We start from the raw sequence: 25372 nt of genomic DNA, 5'->3' as shown, positions 1-25372 counted from the left end.
GATATGATAAGAAACAACTATATAAAAGATCAACATGCCAAACACTATATGCATGTAACAAAAAAGATGGAACTAGACATTTAACAAAAAAGCTGTTATACAGAGAAGGTGAGAATAATAACTTTTTAATACAATGATGCTTTCTGTAACATTTTTAAATATCAATGGTCTCACAGAGGAACCAGGCAGGGATGTTCTCTTTCCCATTTGTTATTTGCTTTATATTTCGAACCATTGGGAATGAAAATAATGGACTCAGAAATTCAAACGATGTAAGTGGTATGGAAGTCAAGAAAAGCTGGCTCTGTTTGCAGATTATTACTTTTTGCCTGATAAAAAACAGAAAAGGACATTACAGTGTTGTGGAACATTTTGAGATGGTTTCAAATCTTTTTGGGATACAAAATTAATGAAGCTAAAACAATGGCAACAGCAGAAAAATATGTACCCATGTACAAACTGTTCCAGCAATATCCATACTTATGGGACATGATAAAACTAAGTACTTAGGAGTATGGATTAAAAAGGCATCTGTTGTGGCAGCTAAGGATATGAGGGAAGAGATTAAACAAAATATAATAAAGAAAATGAGAAACTGGAAGCTATGTTACATGTCTTCATGGTCTGTCTTATGTGTACAGTCTGAAATCATTGTCACTTTACTCTGTATCATACAGGCTGCTCAGAGGTGACCTGTGCCTTGCATATAGAGCAATCTCTGACCCAGCTTTGATGGAAATGGTGCACATTCAGAAGTCAAATGGCATACGGGTCACTTGCTGAAAAGACCTTAACCTGGCATATGACATCAATAGCACTTACTGGAGAGACAGATTTGTCTCACAGAAGTTGCTCCATCTTTGGAACAAGCTTCCTATTCAAGTTAAATAAAGCCCCTCATTGGCCCTATTTAAGCGCAATTTGGACTACTGATGGGTAACTGGAAATTGACCCCAGGGGTTCCACCTGTGTTCCTCTTAGATGGGGGAAATAGGTGCTGATTTTAGTGCCTGCTTGAACCAGGCACCCTTGGGAACATGGGTTGAACTTGGCTGGGCTTGTAAGGGCCCTGGTGCCATTAGCCTAGTGATCTCATATGATCCTATGGAGATGGATAATATGATACAAGTAGTTAAAATGTTTTTAGTCCCCTTTAATCTCATACACAGGTCAGGTACATTTTTATCAACCAGAAGAGAAGTTGTGGATAAGAATCAATAAAGAGATGAAGGATTTTATCTGGGACGGGAAGATGTCAAGTGGATAAGTTGATTCTTCCAATAGAACAAGGCAGATTAGGATTACCCGATTTGAAGGGGTATTTCATAGCTAAACAGTTAAAGCTCCTATACATAACACAAGCAGACACCTATAATTCAAAGTGGAAAGAGATGATGATGATGATGATGATGAAACAGGAAGGAAGCTCAAGAAGCAAAGAGAGAGAATGGGATTTTGGATGTAGACCTTTAAGAAGAACAGCTATAATCAGACAGAATATTATATTTATAAAGTAGCAGAAAGTATTCTAAGAACTAAGCCAACACAGGAATGAAGAAAGGAGCTTCTGCTGATAAGGGTGACTACAATTAGGGATATAGAAAATAGGCAAGAGGGGCTGGAATTTACTGGAGAAAACTGGCAAAGGGACCAAGGTATTGGGAACAAATAACTAGAGAGGGAAAGGTAAGAGAATGGGAAGATGCCAAGAATTTATTTGGACTGCAGGTTAGAGATTGCTTTCCCTATCAAAGATTGGCATCAAAGTAAAGGCAAAGAGAAAGAAATAGGGGGATCCTAAATGAAAGATCAGCACTGGTAGACTTTTTAGTAGAATCTGGAACAGAGGCTGCTGTTAAAAAGGGAATAACTAGTACAGCATATAAAATACTGCATAATAACTATAACAATCAATCAGAGGAGTTTAGAAAGGATTGGGTAGAGAGATTGGATAAGCAATTCAGAAAAAAAAAAACAATGGGAGTATATGTTTGTCTCCAAAACATACAACAAAATCTAGAAGATTTAGGACTTTTGCTTGGAAATGTTTACACAGATATTTTATATTCCAAGTAGACTCCAGAGAATTTTTCCTCAGGCAGGAAACAAATCTTGGAGGTGTGATGGGGGAGAAACAGGTAACTGGCAACATATTTTATGGGAGTGTAATGAGTTGGAAAACTTTAAAGATTCCCTGCAGACACCTCTATCTGAGATACTGGGTGAGCAAATTAGTGTAACTAGGGAAATTATTTTTCTGACCTATGATGCAGAATCGGAATTGCCTAGACATAATAAGGCCTTTCGGAGTCTAATTATGGTGGCTGCCAAAAAAGCAATTACCAGAAAATGGAAATCAAGTCTAAACTAACTCTACTAGAAGTAGTTACTATAGTAGCAGAGATAAAACAACTGGAATTAGGACCTTTAGAAAAGAACAGGAGCAAAATGGGAATTATGAGAACAATAAATACAGGGGAGGAATGAGGTTTAAATAAAGGCAGGATTTCAATGAGCTATGTAATGTTTGATTTTTTTTTTTACATTTGTTACCGGGAAAGTCTGACTGGGCAGGACTCATTTTCAGTGGAGGCCCAGGTAGAAAAGCTCCACGTAGTAACAATACATTGTAGTTGCACATAGTAACAAAACATAGAAGCATAGCAGAAAATAAAATGACATAGTGACATATTTATACAATGTTAAAAAGACTTAACAGGGATATAATAGTATATGGTAGTTACACAGTAGATATTAATCAGCTAAAGTGCAGTAAGCAAAATAGAATAAACTAGGTTAAGAAAACATTCAGCTGCCAATCTCTGTTCAACTTTGACAAGAACAAGAGAGAAGGTAAAGTGAGGAAGAAAGTAGATCAGGATAACATTAAATTGTGGGCAGAGGTGAAGTTTTTGAGGTGTTGGTTGTTGAAAGGATGTTTCAAACTTAGTTTAGTAGGGAAGTGATTAGGTAAGAGAGTAGGAATGTGCATGGATACAATAATGACATGTTAGTGTATTCATTTAAGGAATAGGGAGAAAATACATATAGTTCATCATAGTTAACCTGGAGTGTTACATGAAAGGAGCCAGGAGTCGAATAAATGATTTTTGAGTATTTTTTTAAAAAAATGTGATGAGTTGATAGTGGTTCTAATAGAGTGAGAGAGCAAATTCCAGGCTTTTGCTACATGGTAGGAATATAGGGTGTCCCCTGCAGTGTTTGTATCTTTGGTGACTGTTGAACAAAGTGAACGTTTGTTAGAATAAGGATGAATTATATTTTGAAGAGCAGGAGTTTTCTCAAGCTGATAGAACAATTTATCAGCCACGGTAAACTGGTTATAAGCTAGGAGTTGTGGTAGTTTTAGCCAGGCGAGTTTTCTTAGATTAAGGCAGTGGTGTGTCCTATATGGACAGCCTGTAACAAATTTTACTGTATTGTTGTAGCGCGTTTCTAGTTTGTCTAGATCTGATTTTTTTTTTTAGGTTGGTAAAATGGGTGAGGCATAGAGGAGAGTGGACAGGAGGTGGGTTCTGGCAATAGCTACTCTAGAACTGTCTGTTAGAAATTTTTTATTTCTGTACAAGGTTCCCATTTTTTTGTGAACTTTCTTAACTGTCTGTGCTATATGTCAGTCAAATCTCAGCTTATTATCAATTAATCTCCTAATAGTTTGTGGTTCAGGGGTAATTTTTGTATTATCGAGAGAATTGATGTAAAAGGTGAGAGTGGGATCAGAGGGTCTGGTAGGTTGAAAGATCATTGATTTAGTCTTGATGGGGTTAAGTATGACCTGTGAGTTTGATAACCATGTCTCAATTTCACTTAAGGACTTTTGTGCATTGTCTTGAAGTTGCTGTATGGCAGGTGCTGCACAGGTAAGTGTAGAGTCATCTGCATATTGGATTACGGAAGCTAGTGAGATGGCAGTATTAAGATCATTAGTAAAAATAGTGAAAAGAAGAGGGCCTAGAATGGACCCCTGTGGTACACCTAGTGTGACTGGGAGAAGGAGAGAGAGGTCTTGTAGTCACTTCACTGCTCTCTGACAACCTGTTAGGTAACTTTGAAACCAGGAGACAGTGGAAGGGTTGGGTTTTAGAGTTGAGAGGATGGTTAGTAGTTTATCGTGCAAAACTGTATCAAAGGCGGTTAGTAGTTTATCATGCAAAGTTGTTTCAAAGGCCTTAGACTGTAGAAAGACTGATGCTACTACTTTACCTTCATTTCTGTATTAGTTAATGGTGTTGGTAAAGCTAAGGAATAAAGTAGTGGTGCTATGATGGGGTCTGAAGCCATGTTAGGATTTGGCCAGCAAGTTACTGCTTTTAAGATAATGTAAAAGTTGAGAGTGTATGCATCTTTCTAATAGTTTAGATAGTGGGGATAGAATGTCGATGGGTCTATAATTTGTGAGCTTAGTTGATTTTCCTCCTTTGTGCAAGGGAATTATGTAAGACATTTTGCAGATTGAAGGGCCGTTGTTCAGTAACAGACTGATTATTATTGATACAGGGGAGGAAATGGCTTCTGCTGCTACTTTTGGGAATTCAGATGGCAAGTTATAAGCTGCTAATGTAGTGGGTTTGGGTTTTTTGAATAGTTTTTCTATGGTTTTAATAGGGATGTGTTGGAATGAGAAAGTGTCATTGTTATAGTACTTAGGATAAGGTAAAGATTCTCAAGTGTGTAGATTATTTTTAGTAAGATATAGAATACTTTCAGTAAAATATTTATTGAACTGTTCAGCAATGGTACCTAAGCTGTTTGGTATAGTAGGAGTAGGGGTTGTAGGTTGTCCAGTTTGGAGGATTTTTTTTATTGTGGTCCAGAATATTTGTGGATTCCCTTGGTGTTTCAGTTGTACATTGGTGTATTAATTTTTATTATCTAGTTTGATTTGGCATTTTATCTTATTTCTGATTGGTTGATAAGCTAAGTGATTAGACTGAGTTTTGTTAGTGTGACATACAGACCCTGTCACTCAGTCTGAGGAGGGTTTTAGTTTCATGAGTAAGCCATGGGGCATAGTTTGTTTTACATGAACTGTTCTGGGAGGTGCCATTTTGTTGAGAATATTGATGAAAGTGTTTACGTTATTGCAGGCTGAAGTTTTTTTCCATTACGGGCTTGACTATATATGGTGAGTTTAGCTGGAATGATGTGTTGCCTGAGTAGATAGGTCGGTAAATGGTGACTAAGACTGTCTTTTACACAGTCATTATTTTGATAGTGTGACAGGGTTTGTTCATCAGGGTCCAGTCTAGGATAGACTATTTATCTGATTTTTTTTTGTCTGTTCTGGTAACAGACTGGATGATTTGTGTGAAACCATAAAATCTGATATGATTGCTGGGGTTTTGTGAGTTACATGTTAACCAGTCAGTAGTGAAATCACCCATGATGATGGTTTCATAGGTGATGTCATTTGAAATACATTGTAGGATGTGCTCAATAGTGGAAACATTTTATTGCGTGGTGGGATATAAATGGCTATTATGGCTATATACTTGTTAGGGTTGATTTGCAGTTTAGTCAAAAATATCTGACTATAAGTCATTATATTGATATTTAGGGGTTGTAGTTTAAGGTTGTTCTTAAATACTATGGCTAGTCCTTCTCCTCTTTTCTATCTACCCTAAGTATGTTATAGCCTGGAGGAGCGATTTCATTATGTGTAATATGAGGTTTCAACTATGTCTCTGTTAATATGACTATATCAGAGGAGTACAAAGAGAGGGTAGCATGAAGCTCGGAAATCTTATTGAAAATACTTTTGAGGTTTAAAGTTTAAGAGTAGCTGGTCTGAAACTTTATAGGGTAGGTTAAGTATATTTTGAATTTGAGTGTGGATTGAGGGGAAGTAGGTAGGGCCTGGGTATGGATGTAAGTCACCACTTATAAGTTTGTTGGCTATGTTTATTATTGCATGTACGAGTTTGGTGATGTGGTTGTAATATCTGTGTGATATCATTTTTGCAGCTTTTATTTGTGGTGATATTTTATGTTTATCTTGGTCGATGAAAGTGGTTTTGAAGATGGTTGAGGGTATTTTGAAATGAGTGGTTTCATTCTGGTTAGGGTAGGTGGATGTAGTTTTATGGTTTGGTTGGGGAGTGGTTAGATTAGAGTGATAATTTGGGATATGGCAGCTGTTGAGAATAGTATGAGTAATATGCTGTACTGGGTTAGCATTTTGGCATGTGTGATTTGTTTAGGGCATAGAGAAATTATTTTACATTTAGTATTCGTGTTCATAGGTAGGTACTAGGCTATTGGCCCTAGGGCCTACACAAGCCCAGCCAAAAAGGTACCCTGGCTTTTGCCACCCAAGAAAATTATTTTCCTGTGCCACTGTCGAGCAGAGCCACAGAAGTGATCCCCGGGGTGAATTTCCTATTTCCCATCCAATCATCAAGATTTTTCTTGAAGAGTACTAATGAGAAGCTTTGTTTGATATAGATAGGTAGTTTATTCCAGAGTATGGGAAGTCTCTGAGACAGGAATCTATCCCTCCGGCATGTTCTGTTTATTGTGGTGACAAGGTTTAGGTCCCTAGAGCGTGTAGCTCGGAGGGATTGGGACTTCTTTAAGTTGAGCATGTCCAACAGCTCTGGGTTTGACATAGTATGTTAGACAGAGATTGCCTCTGAGTAGGCGATATGCAACGGAGTAAAGCTGGAGTTTTTTGAGACGGTCTGCATAGCGCATTTGTTTGAGGCTGGTAATCCTCTTTGTGAGGTATTTCTGTGACCTTTCCAGTTGTTGTAGATGTCTTGTGAGGTACATACCAAAAGGGGCATTGTACTCTATAATGGGTCTAATGAGTGATGAGTAGAGGGGAACAATTACCTCTTTTTTTCTGGATGAGAAATCTTTTGTGATGAGGTGTGCCATGTAGAAGGATTTCCTGACTACTGTGGCGATGTGATTATCAAAGGACAGACTACTATTCACCTGTGTCTCAAGGTCTCTTATCACACTTTCGGTGTTAAGTATACTACCACCTATGTTGTAGTTCATGGGTACAGAGTTTTTACCAAAGGGGATGACAATGCACTTTTTGGCATTGAGCTTGAGGCCATGGCTTTGACACCAGGCATCTGTCTCAGTGAGGCCCTTTTGTAGGATGTCCACATCATTAGGAGTTTTGATTATGGCTCCTAGTTTGCGGTCATCTGCCAACATCGTTAGCCAAAGACCTTCTGTGTTAGCCTGTACTTCAGAGAAGTAGATACCAAACAGGAGAGGACCCAGGACTGAACCCTGTGGTACTCCACTTGTCACTGGTCTGAAGTCGGATTTGGAGTCTGCTACTTTCACAGTATGGGTTCTGTCAGTGAGCCAGTAGGCAACCCATCTTGTGACATAGGGATTTATACCTAGTTTAGTGAGTTTATTATAATTCCAGAGTGGGGGATGTTATCGAAAGCCTTGGCAAGATCTAGATAGGCTGTGTGAACCACCTTACCCTCGTCTATAGCTTTGGTGACTGCTTCAAAGAAGTCTATCAGGTTTAGGAGACATGATCTGCCTTTTACAAACCCGAACTGGGTGGGGTCCAGAGTTTGGAGATTACGAATAGTATTTTTTATATGTTCACTTAAACTTTTCAACCAATTTTGTTGTTTATGGAACCTAGTGGATATGTTTAAATTTGGCTAGGTATTATACGCATTGTTAAATGGATTCTTTGATTTGTTTTAGATGAAATGATTTGCACTAAGCACTTTTTTACGGGCTGTTCACCTAATGTTATTTTATGGCTGATGATTGGCTTATCAATTAACTAATTAAGTGTTTGTAAAAAATGTTTTCACTATTTATTCTGTTGTAGTTAGTTAGAGGTTTCTTTGATTCTGATGAAGCCAATTACTGGCGAAAGCGCTTAGTCGAAGGAACATTTTGCTGTCAATAAAGCTGGTGTGTTCCAGGTCGTTGCTGGGATCATTTCTTTATTTTCCTAATGGGGCGGTAGTTCCCAGGATCTGTGGTGGCTCCTCCCTTGTGGAGTGGGATAACCGTTGCTGTGTGCCATTCAGCGGGCACAAAGCCTGAGGTGAGGCTATGACTGAACATGGTACTTAGGTGGGGTGCCAGTTCGTACTGTAGTTTGTGTAGAACACAGCCTGGGATGTTGTCTGGTCCCACGGATGCTGTGTTCTTGGCTTTGGAGAGTGTGTTTTTTACCTGTGCAGCCATGATTACAGGAACTTTGCATTCTTCCGGTATAGAGATGCTCTCTTTTGGGGGTGAGAGGGGGGTAAAGTTAGCACTGAACCTATCTGCCAGGATGTTGGAAATATCAGTTGGGTCTGTATATTTAGTGCCATTGTGCTGTAACTCAGAGCAGATCTGAGTGTTGCCATTGAGATTCTTGACATAGCTATAGAATGCTTTGTGGTTGTCTTTAGAATCAGTGGCGATTTTGTTTTCAAACCATCTTTGGAGGATTTTATCAGGGATCGCAGCTTCTTACTGAGGCTGACCAGGGAGCTCCTCCACTCATGGGATTTAACTCTCTTTTGCAACAGTTTCCTTCTGTTGTACAGTTTGTTTATAACAGGGGACCACCAGATTGGCTTCCATTTTTTGGAGGATAGCGTCTTGGTTCTGTTTGGGACAGCACGATCCATGCACTCGTATAAGTGCTTATAAAGTACAATTGTATAGGATTCAGTAGTCGTAACTGCTTTGTCCATCTGCATGGGTGTCATGAAGTTCACCACTTCTGTCTTAAGAAGCATGAAGTTGGCTTTGGAGAAATTGTTTACTGTGGTTTCCTTAATGGAGGGTGGGGGCGGGATGTGGATATCAAGGGTGATTAGCTTATGGTCGGATTGGACCAATGAGGTGCTGACTTCAGGTGTGGAACACCGGTCACTCATGTTGGTAATGACTAGATCTAGGATATTGTTGCCCCTGGTGGGGGTGTGGATAAGTTGATCCAGGTCACTGGAGTTTATGAATTCCAGAAAGCGTTGAGCGAAGGAGTTGGTACACGAGTAGTTTTCCCAGTTAATGGTGGGGTAGTTGAAATTGCCCATTATTAGGGTGTTTGGTTGAACCCTAGTATTTTCCAGTACATCAAGAAAAGAGGAGTGGGAATCCTGGGCCATGGTGGGGATCTGTAGCAAGTTACAATTTGGATGTGCATGCTTTAGTTAGAGTGTACGCAGAGTTAGCAGGTAGAATTTTTTTTATGGTGGCTAAGTATGAGTGAGAAGATATGTTTGATTGAGAGGTTGTAATCTTTTTGATTGACAATGACTGGGTAGATCATAAGTGATGTACAATGTCTGCATCTAAAATTATGTCAATATGGTTTGTGATGTAAAATGCTTGCAACTAAGATTATGTCAATATGGTTAGTTTTCATTTATATAAATGTATAATTGCCTTTGTAATAACTAATAATTTAATAAAGAGGTTTCTTGCTAAAAAAAGAATCACAAAAGACACACTTGCACTGCATTATCTTCTGTCCTTCTCACTTAACTTAATCCCTTCTAACTTATACTATATTGATGCATTCCAAACTCCTTTATTGGACCATAGGAAATGGTCTTGCTGTTCTCTGTCCAAGAAAGTGCTCTCAAGACACCCACTGAAAAGGGACACATCAACTGTGCCTAACCATTTAACAAATAGATAAAATACAATACTTATGAAATACATTGCAGTGTCATTGCAAAAAAAAAAATAATTAATAAAACAACATATAATACATTTCAGAACTCCTACTTACTCTGTTTTCAGCTAACTTATCAGCACTCCAGCCAAGAATTGAACGGGAAAACCTGTTGCTGTGAGGCAACAACACTACCACTGCACCACCACCACAGCTTATACAAACATACTTCTCAAGTATTATTATTTTTGCCCTCAGATTTAACGTTGCTTCTTTCACATTTACAGATTTTCTTCATCAATTAGACCTTTTAAGGCTGCATACATTATTGAATAACTAAAACGGGACTGCACAAATATTATTATTAAACTGTATGGTGCATGAAGGTTGTCTGCTTAGAAAAATGAGTGCTCCTCTTTCTGATCCTCTACTATGAACTTCTGAAGGTCAGTACTACGACTTTTAAATGTTCAGAATTTCAGGGGTATGACGATAAGAGTTAAAAGGCAGTAACGATAAGGGGAAGACACAGTTAGTAGTGTAATCTTTCAAGCTTTGCAAAAATAAACAAATGCAATAAAATTTAAAAAAAATCAAGGGCACCGCCTGCAACCCTACCGGGAAAACCAGGAACACCTAAGAGAAAGGAACGGTGATCAGCTATGCACTATTAAAAATAAGGCATGTCAGCGCACCTGATCATAATAGAAGGAATATGATTTCTGAATTCCCTCCCGCATAACCCTCAACATTTTAGCGTAAAAAATTCTGGAGAAAGCCCAAAATAATACAGGGAAAGGTAAAAAAATACGGACATATTTAAATATTACTCTTATAAACTTAGAAAATTGCTAGAATATCTGGATTTGTGTTAGCATGCATTTCCTGAAGAAATCAAATATGTAATTTTTTATGAATTTCAGCCCTCAGTGATCTGCCAGAAAACCACAGATTGTATGGGGTTCGGACCAAAACATGAAACAAAAAATGTGAACAAGGTGTCTGCGAAATTCTGATGCTACACTCACCAGCCTCAATTAAGTCATCCTCGCCACTGACATTCACCGACACCGCAGGATCCCCATTCGGACCAGACATGTCTATGGTATCCTGCCTGAAACAAAATGTACCGTGTTTAACTCTTCCGTGACCAAGCCACACTGAAACAAAATCAGGAAGGTGTTATCACAAGACACAGGGGAAAAAGTCAGAGGGAATCAGCTGATTTTTCCCATTCTGGTATATGAAACACTACTAACAACGCAATGGACGAATTTACGTCATACGTTTTCAAAGGAATAATGTATTGTGTGGTGAATATACAATTCCTTCCCTCCATTTTAATTTTGGCAACTTAGTTGAAACTTAAGACAGTCACATCATCGGCTGCTTTGGCTACACGTAGCTCTGACAGACTGCAGTCAAAAGCTCATCATATTTTAGAAAAACATTAAATCTCGCGTAAGCGCGGGTCCAGATTTGCAAGTGACGTTGTTACGAGAGCATACTGTCAGAAATTGTCTGTCAGTTAGCCACATCCGCTTTTCTCAGGACATGAACACAGATACAAGGAGGTAGACTCGTAGATAAATTCAGAGTTAGACAGACCGCTGTAAAGAAAAGTAAAGGTCAGATAGACAGACAATTTAATTTGTAAGGAGGAAGCCGTCCCTTCAAGTTACTGCATCTACTATTTTTGTTGTTGTTAAGATTTAAAGTATGGGGACAGATATGAAGGGATGTTGTCAACGATGTCATTTTTGCATCATATTTTTTGTCTGCCTCTCGTACAATCTGTACTTTTTGTAGCAGATCACTGAGGATTGATGTCATCAAATATTTAAATTTCAGACTTAATATCCTTCAAAAATGCAGCCACGGTGGTACAGCGGGAGCGTTGTTGCCTCACAGCAAGAGGTTCTCCTGTTCTATTCATGGCTGGAGTGCCTTCTGTGCGGACTCTGCATGTCCTCCCCCCGGTCGAGTGGCCTCCGAAAGACATGCGTGAATGGGCGTGCCTTCGCTGAAGGTTGGGCGTCCTGCGAATCATTAGCGGACCGGAGTTCCGCTGTGGCGACCCCTAACCGGGAAAAGCTGAAAAGACAAGCAAAAAATATCCTTCAGAAATGCGTGCTAATATAAAATTTGTAATTCTAACCTCTTAAATTTGTAATCCCGATATTTAAAATATGTCATTTTGGGGTCGTTGCTCCCACCCCCATTACTTTTGGCGGTACTTGTGTATTATCGCAACCACATTCTGATTGTCTCGCAGCCAACTTAGAAATCTGTCATAAATCTTGACATTATGGACAAACAAGTTACTGTCCTTAATATCATGATTTCTGACAGATTAGTAACCTGGATGCGATATTGCGGTGGTGGTGCTGCGGTAGAGTTGTTGCCTCACAGTAAGACATTGTCCCGTTTGATTCTCAGCTACAGCGTCTTCTGTGTGGAGACGTGCGTGAATGGGCGTACCTTCGTTGAAGGTTGTGCGTCAGGGCCGGCAACTCGGCACGTAAAAATCTACTGCCAATCATCAGCGGACCGGAGTTCCGCTGTGGCGACCCCTAACCGGGAAAAGCCGAAAGACACAACAAGTAACCTGGATGCAATATTTTACTGTTCTGGAAATCGGAGTTGAGATGAGCCCAGCGGTTCCGCTGTGGCGACCCCTAACCGGGAAAAGCCGAAAGACACAACAAGTAACCTGGATGCAATATTTTACTGTTCTGGAAATCGGAGTTGAGATGAGCCCAGCGGTATGTGAAGAAAATGTACTGGCTACTTCTGGAACTCGGTTGAGAAAACCAAGCAATTTACTCCATCAGCTTTCCCTTTCCATCCTGTGCATACCATGCTGGCCCCCGGGAGTGTCATCCCGTGTTTTGTGTGCTTACTGCTAAAAGTTTCATGTCTGCAGACGTTACCTTTTATCCCTTTTTTTGGCTGGTGTCAGGACCCTGAAGCTTTACAACATTTCTGGGGAAGGGAATGTGCTGCAAAGGCGGGTCATTGCATCCGTTTAGAAAATGTCATTGCTTGAAAGGAGTACGTCTATGTATTTTTATGGCTGGACTTTTGGGTACACGGCCAACAGAAACACAGTTGTAGTCATTCCCGAAGTACATATTTTCAACTGTGCTTACATATGCGGAGATAGTTCTGTAATTGTGATTTGGAGTAAATACTCCATTTACGTGGTTTTGCTGTGTTCTGCTTGCACGGTTGTGTCCAGGGTTTCATTTTAAAAACATGTCGCCGACGGACGTCCTGCTGGAAGAGGAATTTGGATCTTAGTAATGCTCCCTGGTGAAACCCAGTGTCACAGATAGCTGGTCAGTGCATTATCCACCCCTGCCAAAATACAAACACTCGTTTGTCCATAATGCCAAGAATTATGACACATTCAGAATGTGGTTGCGATAATACGTAAGTACCCTTTTGGCTTTGTCCAGATTTCTTACATTAAAAGGTTGATAGGTATGATTTCTGTTTTGTCCTGAAGCCTAATCATACCTCTCAACTGTCCATGATTTTGACCCAAATGTTGGCTCCGTCCCTCTTAATCCATTCAAAAACTGGTGACTTTTGGAAAAAATGTGGTGAATTACTCTTAATAAATCATGACAATAATTAGTATTATACACTTCGTTTACTTCAAAAAATGGATATTAATTCACATGTTCTTATTCTGTCAATGTCTCTACTTAATAGTACTAATATTTTACAATTGTCCCTGATTATTTATGGATTTGTCCCTGATTTGCAGAGAGCTATGGGCCTAATACCAATGGGCAATTGCTAACAATAATGGAGAACACTGGACTAAGATAATGTGTTTATGTACTGCTTATAATGTTAGGGCAGTAGGGTAGTTTGATAGTTGTGTGCTGCTGCCTTACTGGTCTAAATGTTAGTTAGTGAGTGAAATATTTTCCATGATCCTCATTTTAACAGTGAAAAGAAATGGTGCTAAGTAATACAAATAGTGAAGCTGAAATAAGAACATGCATTTAATAGTGAACTATTATTTCTATGAAGCCACAGTAAATTCCTTAGCTGTTTTTTTTTTTTTACTTCATGCGTGCTCAAGATGTGTGGTGATTGTATAACCATAGCAAATGTTAAAAACACTTTTAATGTCATTATTAAAGAATAAATTACATGAGGCTAAGAAATGGCTAACTGAACAGCATTAATTCACATGGAAAGAATCTATGTAAGTTTTCAGTGGGAGAGAGGTTTTTAAGACAGGAATATATTTATTTAGAAGAAATTTCTTAATTTACTGGCCATTAATATCATAAATATACTATATTTTTAAACTTGTATTTATTGGAAACATATAAGAAAATGCAAGAAAGACGTTATCACAGAAATACTTAATTTTGCTGTGACATTATCTTTCTTTGGGTCACGTGGGATACCAAACTTCCCTCAAGCCCTCTGGATTACCTTTGTTTTTTGTTTATATTGGGACACACCAGGAAGTGCTGTATTACCCCCCCCCCCAGTGTGCTCTGAGTGGACATGGTAATTATAATTTGGAAATATATATTTTTTTATTTTAAGTTGCTCTTAATGTTGTTGTTTGTCTTTCGGCTTTTCCTGGTTAGGGGTCGCCACAGCGGAATTCCGGTTCGCTAATAATTGGCAGTTAGTTTTTATGGTATTGAGTTGCCAGCCCGATGCCCAACCTTCAACGAAGGCACGCCCATTCAACGCATGTCTTTCGAATCCCCACTCGACCGTGGGGGGGACATGCAGACTCAACACAGAAGGCCCTCCCAACCCAAGCCGAGAATCAAACAGGAGAACCTCTTGCTGCGAGACAACAACGCTACCGCTGCACCATCGCAGAAGTACTTTAAGTTGCTCTTAATAAAATTAAAAATTAAAAAAGGACAGTTTAAGGTATGTTGAGGGGACTTCAACATCCACATTATAGGACTAACTGGCAGTGGAACTTACATTATTTTGTATAGTAGGGGGTGGCAGCCCCCTTGTTGGATGTGTGTAGTGTTTCACTCTCATTAAATCAATAATGCCCCATGTTTGAATTTCAAATATTTCTACTTAAACCTTTGTAAACATTTTACTGTTCACAGAGTAAAAATGACATTTATGACATTTAAAAGCAACTACCACACTTAACCGACAGCCCCATCTGAATGTCAAACAATTTGGCCAATCACCTGCTAATGCACCACCATGCACATATCAGTTTAAAATGTATGCATCTCTGTAAATATTACCCACAAAACATTTCAGAAAACTGTACATTTTTTTCAGCAGTAGCCCCTGCAACTGTGATGATTGGGGAGAGATGGGCGAAGGCTGCCAGCCTAGTCAAATAGAATTTTATATATAATTCTGGCATTTGTAAATAAATGTAACATACAGGCATGTTTTCTTGAGTGTAAAAGAATATTGTGAAATGTGGAACTGCAAAATATGTGACAACATTGCACTCTTATTGGCCCAGTGAAGCATGTTGTGACCCTTTCATGTTAGAATTCGGCTCCAGTGTGTCTGAATGAAGGTTTCATGCCCATTGTTTTAAGGCTAAAGTTTATGACCAGAATTTAGATGTGAAATATGCTTTATTGCTCTGGTGTCTGTTAGACTATACATGTGAAATGACTTATATTGTTGTAAGTTTCTGAGCAGGTGTTAGATTGCTAAATAATGCAGTTTGTAGCCTGAGAACTCCAGACTAAGTGCCAAAAATGATGTAATTTGGGAGGGCCTTAGAGACATGTGTGTTAGTAATGTTTAAGTACTATTTCTCACAAGAGACTGGGAGCATTTTGATCTTGGATATCTAACTCAGCACTCTGTCTAAGCTCACATGTAAGTTTTAGCACTGTGATTTCTTGTAGGAATAGTTAAAAGCTAGTAAAGCTTAATTAGGTATTTTTCTTTGAAATCAGACCTCTCCTACTGTATTATTTTAAGTTTCTGTGTGATCTCTGAACTCTTAGATATCTCTGTGGTGTAGTAGTGTTGTCTTGTGTTTTAATTATTTATTATTAAATATTTTTAAAACCTTCTACCTGTTGCTGGTTTATGTAGAGATAAATTATGCTTTAGAGTACATTATATATTTATAGAGTTTACTGTCTAAGCCCTTCCAATAAGCCTAGACTGAATAGTCACATTACCATTGGATAATAATATTGCACAGTAATAATTGGACACCCTTTTAAGGGCCTTTTAGTAGCTGATATTATTAGCTGGGTGGTGGCAGGGATTACTACCATATGGTCTGGGTAAAGGGGCACAGCTGGAGAACCTGTGTCAGCCTTTCCCAGGAGTGTCTGTGAAGTTGTATAAATACTTATCTCAAAGTGTGTGTGTGCTGTGTCAGCTATGTGGGCAGGGACACGAAGCACTGGTTGGACAGAGAGAGTACTGGAGGTTTTAGCTTGCCCAGCTAGGCTGAGACCTAGACCCTATAGCTATGCCAGTGGGGAGTCTTATTGGGGACCTGGTGAGCAAGGGAGCAACCAGCCCCAGAATGACTGCGATCTCTGTGTGCCCTTAAGGGAAATTGTACTTTACTGTGTGTATTAGTTATAGGTTCATAGGTAGGTACTAGGCTGTCGGCCCAAGGGCCTGTGTAAGCTTAGCCAACGAGGTTCCCTGGCTTACGCCACCCAAGAAAGTTATTTTCCTGTGCCACTGTCAAGCAGAGACACAGAAGTGAACCCCGGGGTGTATTTCCTATTTCCCATCCACTCATCAAGATTTTTCTTGGAGTGCTAATGAAGAACTTTGCTTGACATAGATGGGTAGCCTGTTCCAGAGTATGGGAAGTCTCTGGGACAGGAATTTATCCCTCCAGCATGTCCTGTTTATTGTGGTGAGAAGGTTTAGGTCTCTAGAGCGTGTAGCTCGGAGGGATTGGGATTTCTTTAGGTGTAGCATGTCCAACAGCTCTGGGTTTGACATAGCTTTATATGTTAGGCAGAGATCACCTCGGAGTAGACGATATGCTATGGAGTAAAGCTGGAGTTTTTTGAGGCGATCAGTGTAGGGCATCTGTTTGAGGCCAGTAATCCTCTTTGTGAGGTACCTCTATGGCCTTTCCAGCTGCTGCAGATGTCTTGTGAGGCACATTCCAAAAGGGGCACTGTACTCTATAATGGGTCTAATGAGTGTCGAGTAGATGGGAACAATGACCTCTTTTTTCCTGGATGAGAACCCTTTTATGATGAGGTGCACCACGTAGAAGGACTTCCTGACTACTATGGTGATGTGACTATCAAAGGAGAGACTACTGTCCACCTGGGTCCCAAGGTCATTTATTACACATTCGGTGTTAAGTAGATTGCTGTCTATGTAGTAGTTCATGGATACAGAGTTTTTGCCAAAGGAGATGACACTGCACTTTTTGGCATTGAGCTTGAGGCCATGGCTCTGACACCAGGCATCTGTCTCAGCCAGGCCCTTCTGTAGGATATCCACATCATTTGGGGACTTGACTATGGCTCCTAGTTTGCAGTCATCTGTGAACTTCGTTAGCCAGAGGCCTTCTGTGTTAGCCTGTACTTCAGAGAAGTAGATACCAAACAGGAGAGGTCCCAGTACAGAACCCTGTGGTACTCCACTTGTCACTGCTTTGAGGTCAGATTTGGAATTTGCAACTTTTACAGTGTGGGTTCTGTCAGTGAGCCAGTTGGTAAACCATCTTGTGATGTAGGGATTTATACCTAGTTTAGTGAGTTTAGCTATAATTCCAGAATAGGGGATGGTGTTGAAAGCCTTGGCGAGGTCAAGATAGGCTGTGTGAACCACCTTACCCTCATCTATGGCTTTGGTGACTGCCTCAAAGAAGTCGATCAGGTTCAGGGGGCATGATCTGCCTTTCAAAAACCCGAACTGGGTGGGATCCAGAGTTTGGAGGTTACCAATGTCTTTGTTTATGAGTTCCATGATGATAAGTTCCATGGCCTTGCAGATCAGGGTCGTCAGGCTAATAGGTCGATAGTTCCTGGGAACAGTGGTGGCTCGCCCTTTGTGGAGTGGCATAACTGTTGCTGTGCACCATTCAGTGGGCACAAAGCCTGATGTGAGGCTAATATTGAACATGGTGCTTGTGGGGAGCCAGTTTGTTCTGAAGGTCGTATAAAACACGGCCTGGGATGTTGTCTGGTCCCATGGATGCTGTGTTTTTGGCTTTAGAGAGTGCAGTTTTTACCTGCATAGTTGTGATTACAGGGACTCTGCATTCTTCCTGTATAGATATGGGCCCTTTAGGGGGTGGGGAGGTAAAGTTAGCACTGAACCTATCTGCCAGGATGTTGGCAATATCAGTTGGTTCTGTAATTTTTGTGCCTTTGTGCTGTAACTCAGAGCAGATCTGGGTGTTGCCATTGAGATTCTTGACATAGCTATAGAATGCTTTGTGGTTGTCCTTAGAATTAGTGGCGATTTTGTTTTTGTAGCTAGCTTTGGAGGATCTTATAAGGGATCTCAGCTTCTTACTGAGGCTGACCAGGGAGCTCCTCCACTCATGGGATTTTACTCTCTTTTGCAACAGTTTCTTCCTTCTGTTGTATGGTTTGTTTATGGCAGGGGACCACCAGATTGGCTTCCTTTTTTGGAGGATAGCGTCTTGGTTCTGTTTGGGATAGCACAATCCATACACTCGTGTAAGTGCTTATAGAGTGCATTAGTGTAGGATTCAGCAGTTGTTACTATATTGTCCATCTGCATGGGTGTCATGAAGTTCACCATTTCTGTCTTAAGAAGCATGAAGTTGGCTTTGGAGAAATTTTTTACCGTGGTGTCCTTAATGGGGGGTGGGGGCGGGATGTGGATATCAAGGGTGATTAGCTTATGGTCAGATCGGACCAATGAGGAGTTGACTGCAGGTGTGGAACACTGGTCACTCATGTCGGTAATGACTAGGTCTAGGATGTTGTTGCCCCTGGTGGGGGTGTGGATAAGTTGATCCAGGACATTGGAGTTTATGAATTCTAGAAAGCGTTGAGCTAAGGAGTTGGTATACGAGTAGTGTTCCCAGTTAATGGTGGGGTAGTTAAAGTCGCCCATTATTAGGGTGTTTGGTTAAACCCTAATATTTTGTAGTACATCAAGAAAAGAGGAGTGGGAATCCTGGGGCATGGTGGAGGATCTGTAGCAAGCTACAATTTGGATTGCAGTTTTGCCCAGAGTTAGTTGCACTTGGATAACCTCGGATGCATTATGCTGAGCAACTAGCCTGGAGGTGTGGATATCCTTAATGAATATGGACACACCTCCGCCTTTGGTGTTTCAGTCCAGGTTACATGGCCGAAAAGTGTGGTATGAGTTATAGCCTGGTAGTGCAGGGGTGCTCTCTGGAGCCTTGAACCAGGACTCAGTCACTGCACAGATACTGATCTTCTCCATTTTAAGGAGTGCCTCGAGTGAGTGCATTTTGAGATTTAGACTTCTAGTCTTGAGTAGCATTACCCTCAGTTTTTGCTTGCCTGTTCCTGTTACGGTGGGGAATTTGTAATTTGAACCTTGCCTAAAAAAGGCACTATAGGGGCAGCAAGAGCCTTAGCCAGTATCCAGAATCCCAGGGGAGACAGGTGCAGGCCATCTGTGGCAAAGCATCGTGGTCTCTCGACCATGTCATCCCAAGCAGACGGATACTGGATCCCCTTAGAATGACACCAGAAGCTTAGCCAAATGTTGAAGTCAATCATTTTGTTCTTGTACTGCGGTATCATTCGGGGCGATGGCAGAATGCTACTCAGGGCTAGGGTCATACCTGCCTAGGCTACAAGATCGGAGAGCTCTTCCATGTCGCTTTTCATGTAGTCCAGGGAGGTACGTTTCAGGTCATTCACACCAACATGGACAATGACAGAGTCATATTTGTACTTGTTGTGGAGTGACCTGAGTACATGGGTTATGTGGCGGAGCCTGTCACCCGACATGCAGCTGACAGTAACCTTCTCTTTGTTTAGCCTGGTGAGTGGGACATCAGTGTGCCTGACTATAGAGACACCTGTGACTAGTGTGTTGGGTATGTTGTTTTGCCTTATTGGCTGTGGTTGAGTGCCACACTGAGCCTGTGGGGTATGTGTCATTTGGGTTGTGTTGGGGGATGGAGGTTGCTTGCATTTCTGTTTTGGAGGTCTCTGTTGCTTAGACAGATTATTATTGAGAGCCTCCATGAATGTTTGTGTTACTATGTGTGGATTTTGGTGGTGTAGATTTAGTGAGACTATGTGATGAGTGTGGTGTGGTGCAAATGTTTACCTTCTCCTCATGACTGTCAAGTTCAGTCTTGATTGGAGAGAGCTTTACCTCCAGTTTGGCTAGATAAGTGCATGTCTCACAGGTTGTAGTGTTGGGTGGTAGGAGGAGAGGGTTGTCTGTGTACATGAGGCAATTTCTACATTGCCTCAAGATGCCCAGATTCATCAGATAGACAGGAGAGAACTCTGGGAGCTGACCCTTGGACATGCCTGAAAAAAAAAACTATTTTCTGCTAGATAAGTGAGGAAAGTGAGTACAAGAGCTGTTTTTCTCTAAGCAAGTGAGAAAAGTAAGTACAAAAACTATTTTCCTGTAGGTAATGAGGAAGGTTGAGTGCTATAGTAATTAGTAGCGTATTTAGTGCTTACAAGTTCTGAACAAGTGCTGAGCATGAATAAGTAAATGTAACTGCTAAAACTAAGAATCTGTATCTGCACTAGATGAGTTACAGGACAGAAACAAGTGCAAATGCAGGCTTTCAAATCAGAAAGTTGAGAGAGATGGAAGAGATTGCCCAAACGGTCAATAACTACAATTTCTGGGTCAGAACCACTCCTTATGTGGTAGACAGGTTACCTAGTGCTTACCACTCCCACTGATAAGCTAGAAGGCTTTCCTCCAACACAGAAAGACTTGGGGGGCTCAGAAGCTTACATACAGTCCTGGATACAGCAAATCTGTATCTGGAACACTAGTTACAGGAAAGGTAGGAAACAGGCTTACAGTTTTTTTTTTCAGAAAAGTAGCAAAAACAGTAGTAAAAACAATTGACATGCAGTGCAAGCTAGCACACTTGAGTATGTAGCAATATTAGACCAAACACAGTTTAAAAAATGCAATTAAATTAAAAAGGACTAAAAGCAAGTGCAGAAAGAGTTTATTGGGTAGAATGTGGTAAAGAGATGGGACTGGGCAAGTGTCCTAGATCAAATCTATTGTGGGGCGTTTCCTCTCCTCTCGGAGATGACCTCCCTGGTGTTAGTGGTGAGGATTGAGGTGCCTTGATTGCTGGGCCAGGGCATGGTCATCACAGGAACATTAGAATGTTTTACAGTGTTCTTTATAACTATATTGTTAGGTACATATAAATCAATCTCAGGCACTGAAATGGTTAACTTGCTATAAGCAAGAGCTCTGAAAAAGAGGAAACAGGTGTGGTGCAGCTTTGAGTCTGTGATTGGTCAAGTGTTACTTAAAAAAGTTAAACACACTTTGTTCTTTGATCTGATGAAGGAATTGTCTGAAAGTGCTTATCTTTTATGCTTTACAATTAAATTTATGGTTTTTAGCTGTCTTGGTCCTTGTTTTTTTTTTTTGCTGCTTACATTTGTGATTTGTCTGAACCAAGGTGGACTTTATCCTTTGTTTGTTGGGTTTTCCCTACTACATGTAAATGTTGCTCATTTATTATAACCAGTACTAAATGTTGTGGAGTGTATTGGCAACAAAATATAGCGGGCACAGTGTCATTGACAAAATGTGCTCATCTGAGTACACTAATTCTGCCTTGTTGCAGCCTTGCAGAGAGGTTTTAGCCCCTGAGCTCCCATCCCTCATATCATTAACTTAAGAGGACAAACAGACAAGTACCATGGCTCCCATTCAATCTAATACACATGGTCTATTATCAGGTAACCTCTGTTTCAATCTCTGTGTTTGTCAAAATGACATAGCAGTGTCAAATTATGCTGCAAGTGTGGCATTTTTGACAGTAAGGAGAACAGCTAGCAAGGTCCAGTGTTCTCCACCATCATCGACTGTAGTGTTTACTATCAAGCATACACTTCTGCCAGCTGGGATACTAGACTTCTACCTTAGCTTATGTAAAGATGCACAATAACAGGTGCTGATGGTAACCTTGTAACTGTGTAGGTTATAAAATATCTGGGAATCTGCAGTTTGCTCTTACACTGCCCTTTTCAGTGTACATCCAAAAGGTTGTGAATAAAATAAATGGTGTGCTCTACACATACAGTAGCACTTGCAACTATCTAACTATGGAAGACAGAACTGCAGGTGATAAATTAGTTACTCCAGTTTTTGGAATACTCACTTCTCATCAATGGTGCAACATCTACTTAGAAATTTGGGTAGTATAGAATTGCATTTGCCACTTGGTAATTGGCAGTGGAAAAAGCACCATTTTACTGCCATCAAACAGGCCAATTGATTTCCATTTAATTTAAGAATTACTTTTCTTACTGGATAAGCTTCTTTGTGAGGATCAGTACAGATCATTTTATTGTCTTATTTTCCAAAAACAGTTCTCAGGACCAACATCTTGGCAGATAGGTTCAGTGCTAAAGTTACCCCCCTCTCACCCCCTAAAGGTCCCATATCTATACAGGAAGAATGCAGAGTCCCTGTAATCACAACTACACAGGTAAAAGCTGCACTCTCTAAAGCCAAAAACACAGTATCCATGGGACCGGACAACATCCCAGGCTGCGTTTTACACGAACTTCAGAACGAACTGGCTCCCCACTTAAGCACCATGTTCAATAATAGCCTTGCATCAGGCTTTGTGCCCACTGAATGGTGCACAGCAACAGTTATCCCACTCCACAAAGGGGGAGCCACCACTGATCCAGGGAACTATCGACCTAATAGCCTGATGAGCCTGGTCTGCAAGGCCATGGAACGTATCATCATGGAACTCATAAACTAAGACATTGGCAACCTCCGAACTCTGGATCCCACCCAGTTCGGGTTTGTGAAAGGCAGATCATGCCTCCTGAACTTGATCGACTTCTTTGAGGCAGTCACCAAAGCCGTGGATGAGGGTAAGGTGGTTCACACAGCCTATCTTGACCTTGCCAAGGCTTTCAACACCATCCCTCATTCTGGAATTATAGATAAACTCACTAAACTAGGTATAAATCCTTATGTCACAAGATGGGTTGCCAACTGGCTCACTGACAGAACCCACACTGTAAAAGTTGCAGACTACAAATCTGACCTCAAAGCAGTGACAAGTGGAGTACCACAGGGTTCTGTCCTGGGACCTCTCCTGTTTGGTATCTACTTCTCTGAAGTACAGGCTAACAAAGAAGGCCTCTGGCTAATGAAGCTCACAGATGACTGCAAACTAGGAGCCATAGTCAAGTCCCCAAATGATGTGGACATCCTACAGAAGGGCCTCACTGAGACAGATGCCTGGTGTCAGAGCCATGGCCTCAAGCTCAATGCCAAAAAGTGCAGTGTCATCCCCTACACTGACCGCCTCAAAAAACTCCAGCTTTACTCCATAACATATCGCCTACTCCGAGGTGATCTCTGCCTAACATATAAAGCTATGTCAAACCCAGAGCTGTTGGACATGCTATACCTAAAGAAATCCCAATCCCTCCGAGCTACACGCTCTAGGGACCTAAACCTTGTCACCACAATAAACAGGAGTGCTGGAGGGATAGATTCCTGTCCCAGAGACTTCCTATACTCTGGAACAAGCTACCCATCTATGTCAAGCAAAGTTCTTCATTAGCACTCTTCAAGAAAAATCTTTATGAGTGAATGGGAAATATTAAATACACCCCGGGAATCACTTCTCTGTCTCTGCTGGACAGTGGCACAGGAAAATAACTTTCTTGGGTGGCGTAAGCTATGGAACCTTGCTGGCTAGGCTTACGTAGGCCCTTGGGCCGATAGCCTAGTACCTACCTGTGAACTTATTGAGCTAACTGTATTGACATAAAATTAAGATAGATTATATTATTAAGAACCTAGGTACAGTCATAGAGATGGAGCTATCTTTAATGAGAAGGTTGCCATGGCAGTGAGAAATGCCCTCAGTGTGACCCACATGCTACTCAAGGGGATTACTGGGCATTCCAGGAAGGTCAGCTATCCAATGTACATATCAGTTGTTCAGCCAGTAAGAACTTAGTTACACTTTCTCTGATTTTTTGACCAAACAAAACTGAGAGAGTTCATAGGTTCCTCACGTATAAGCTAAACTGTTTTGGCAACCTGGGTTACTCATACAGACTTCAAAAGATGTTAGTCTTTTCATATCACTTAGCCTCCTTAGGGTGATACATGCCTTGTCTTTGGGATATGAAAGACCCTCTCTATTTGAGACCATTTCTGGTGTGTACTGATGGGAATGTCAATACTCATGCAAAGTTAACAAAGCTTAACATATTTAATATACACTAGTATTAATCTTTTTCTTTTTGCAATATCTTAATGTCATTTTACTGGTGTTAGTTTACTGTTAATGTTTTCACTGACTGTTAATGATTGCAGTAAACATTTTTTTTTTTTACAAAAAAAAAAATAATAGTATCAAACATGGCATATTAATCAATCAGTAGTTCTCTCATCTTTGGTCCAAATTTTTCATGCCCTTACAATGCCAATCCCTGTATACTTTTAAGAAAGACCCTGACAAATATATGTTACAATTAAGTTTCAGCATGAAACATTAGCAAGTAGCTTTCTAGAAAGCTGGTCATTATACCATAAACGTATTAGTGAGTGTTTGATCTTACAAGTGCATACTACTACATTTACCATCATCAAGTACTTAAAATAAATGAATAAAAAGATAAAGCAGTACTCTTTTTCCTTAGAAACACTTTTAAACTGTTAGGAATGTCACTTTACATTGTTTTTTTTTTAAGTTTAAAGAGGAAACGTTATTTAATACTCTAAAACATCAATATACATAGTACATACCTCATTTCATAGTGTACTAACTATACCCTGGAGAATGACCACCATAAGCCAGTAGACATAAACAGAAAATCTTGTCTTTAATATTTAACTTTCTCCAGGATTTATACATCACATCATCTTGTATTTTAAGTTTTTAAAGGTCAAGTGATGCACTAATTCATCAATATAATAGACTAACCTAGTATCCCCTTTATATGAACATCATTACCCTCTTCTGTAGCTCAACAGCCAAAAATTCCACTTCCTGGACGGCTTGTTGCCTTTATTATCCAGGTCCATGGTAGACATTTCTTTTTACAAGTTTTTCGTATTTCTGGTAATTCTCTTGTTTCCTGATCCTTAACTGAAATCATAATCTATAGTCATTCATTCATTTCTGGGCTTGTATCTGTTTTCCAGCCCCTAGTAATGACTTTTTAGCAGCTAAAATAATGCACAGACCAAATATTTAACATGCATTTGTTTCTCTTTGTAGCAGTACCAGCTTAACAGGATAGTTTTCCTTTTAAGAAGCACTTTTTTCTCCAAAATTAACCCCATCTATTGCTGTAACTCCTTTTCAGAGCCATCTAATTTTGAACAAGACAAAGATGTGGTCCCAATCCCATATTTCCCCGAATTGTATCTACAACAATTGTAACTGCCATCTGGAAACAGTCTGTGAGTCCTTACTAGGGTGTAAAATACTTATGGTGGCATTTCCATCAAAAAATGAAGACCTTTCTAGATCTGGTTACCTTGTTAGAGTTAAACAAATATCCTGCCACTCTTCTTTTGTGAACTGTTCTCCCA

At 40.2% G+C, this 25372-nt stretch overlaps 1 protein-coding gene across 1 annotated transcript in view; it reads right to left on the bottom strand.

Annotated features, from left to right (window-relative positions):
* The window catches only part of BBLN (bublin coiled coil protein), a 135633-nt gene extending 124578 nt beyond the window's left edge, over nucleotides 1-11055 (bottom strand). Inside the window, exon 1 of the mRNA XM_044058693.1 lies at nucleotides 10663-11055. Coding sequence (XP_043914628.1) covers nucleotides 10663-10732 — 70 coding nt within the window. The 5' untranslated portion in view covers nucleotides 10733-11055. The remainder of the gene's footprint in view (nucleotides 1-10662) is intronic.
* Nucleotides 11056-25372: the final 14317 nt, after the last annotated feature.

This window comes from Protopterus annectens, chromosome 16.part0 (genome assembly GCF_019279795.1).
Source record: "Protopterus annectens isolate FY-2018-M chromosome 16.part0, PAN1.0, whole genome shotgun sequence".
NCBI classification, from domain to species: Eukaryota; Metazoa; Chordata; order Ceratodontiformes; family Protopteridae; genus Protopterus; species Protopterus annectens.
Note: the sequence above shows the minus strand (reverse complement) of the source record. Positions and strands in the feature narration are given on the sequence as shown.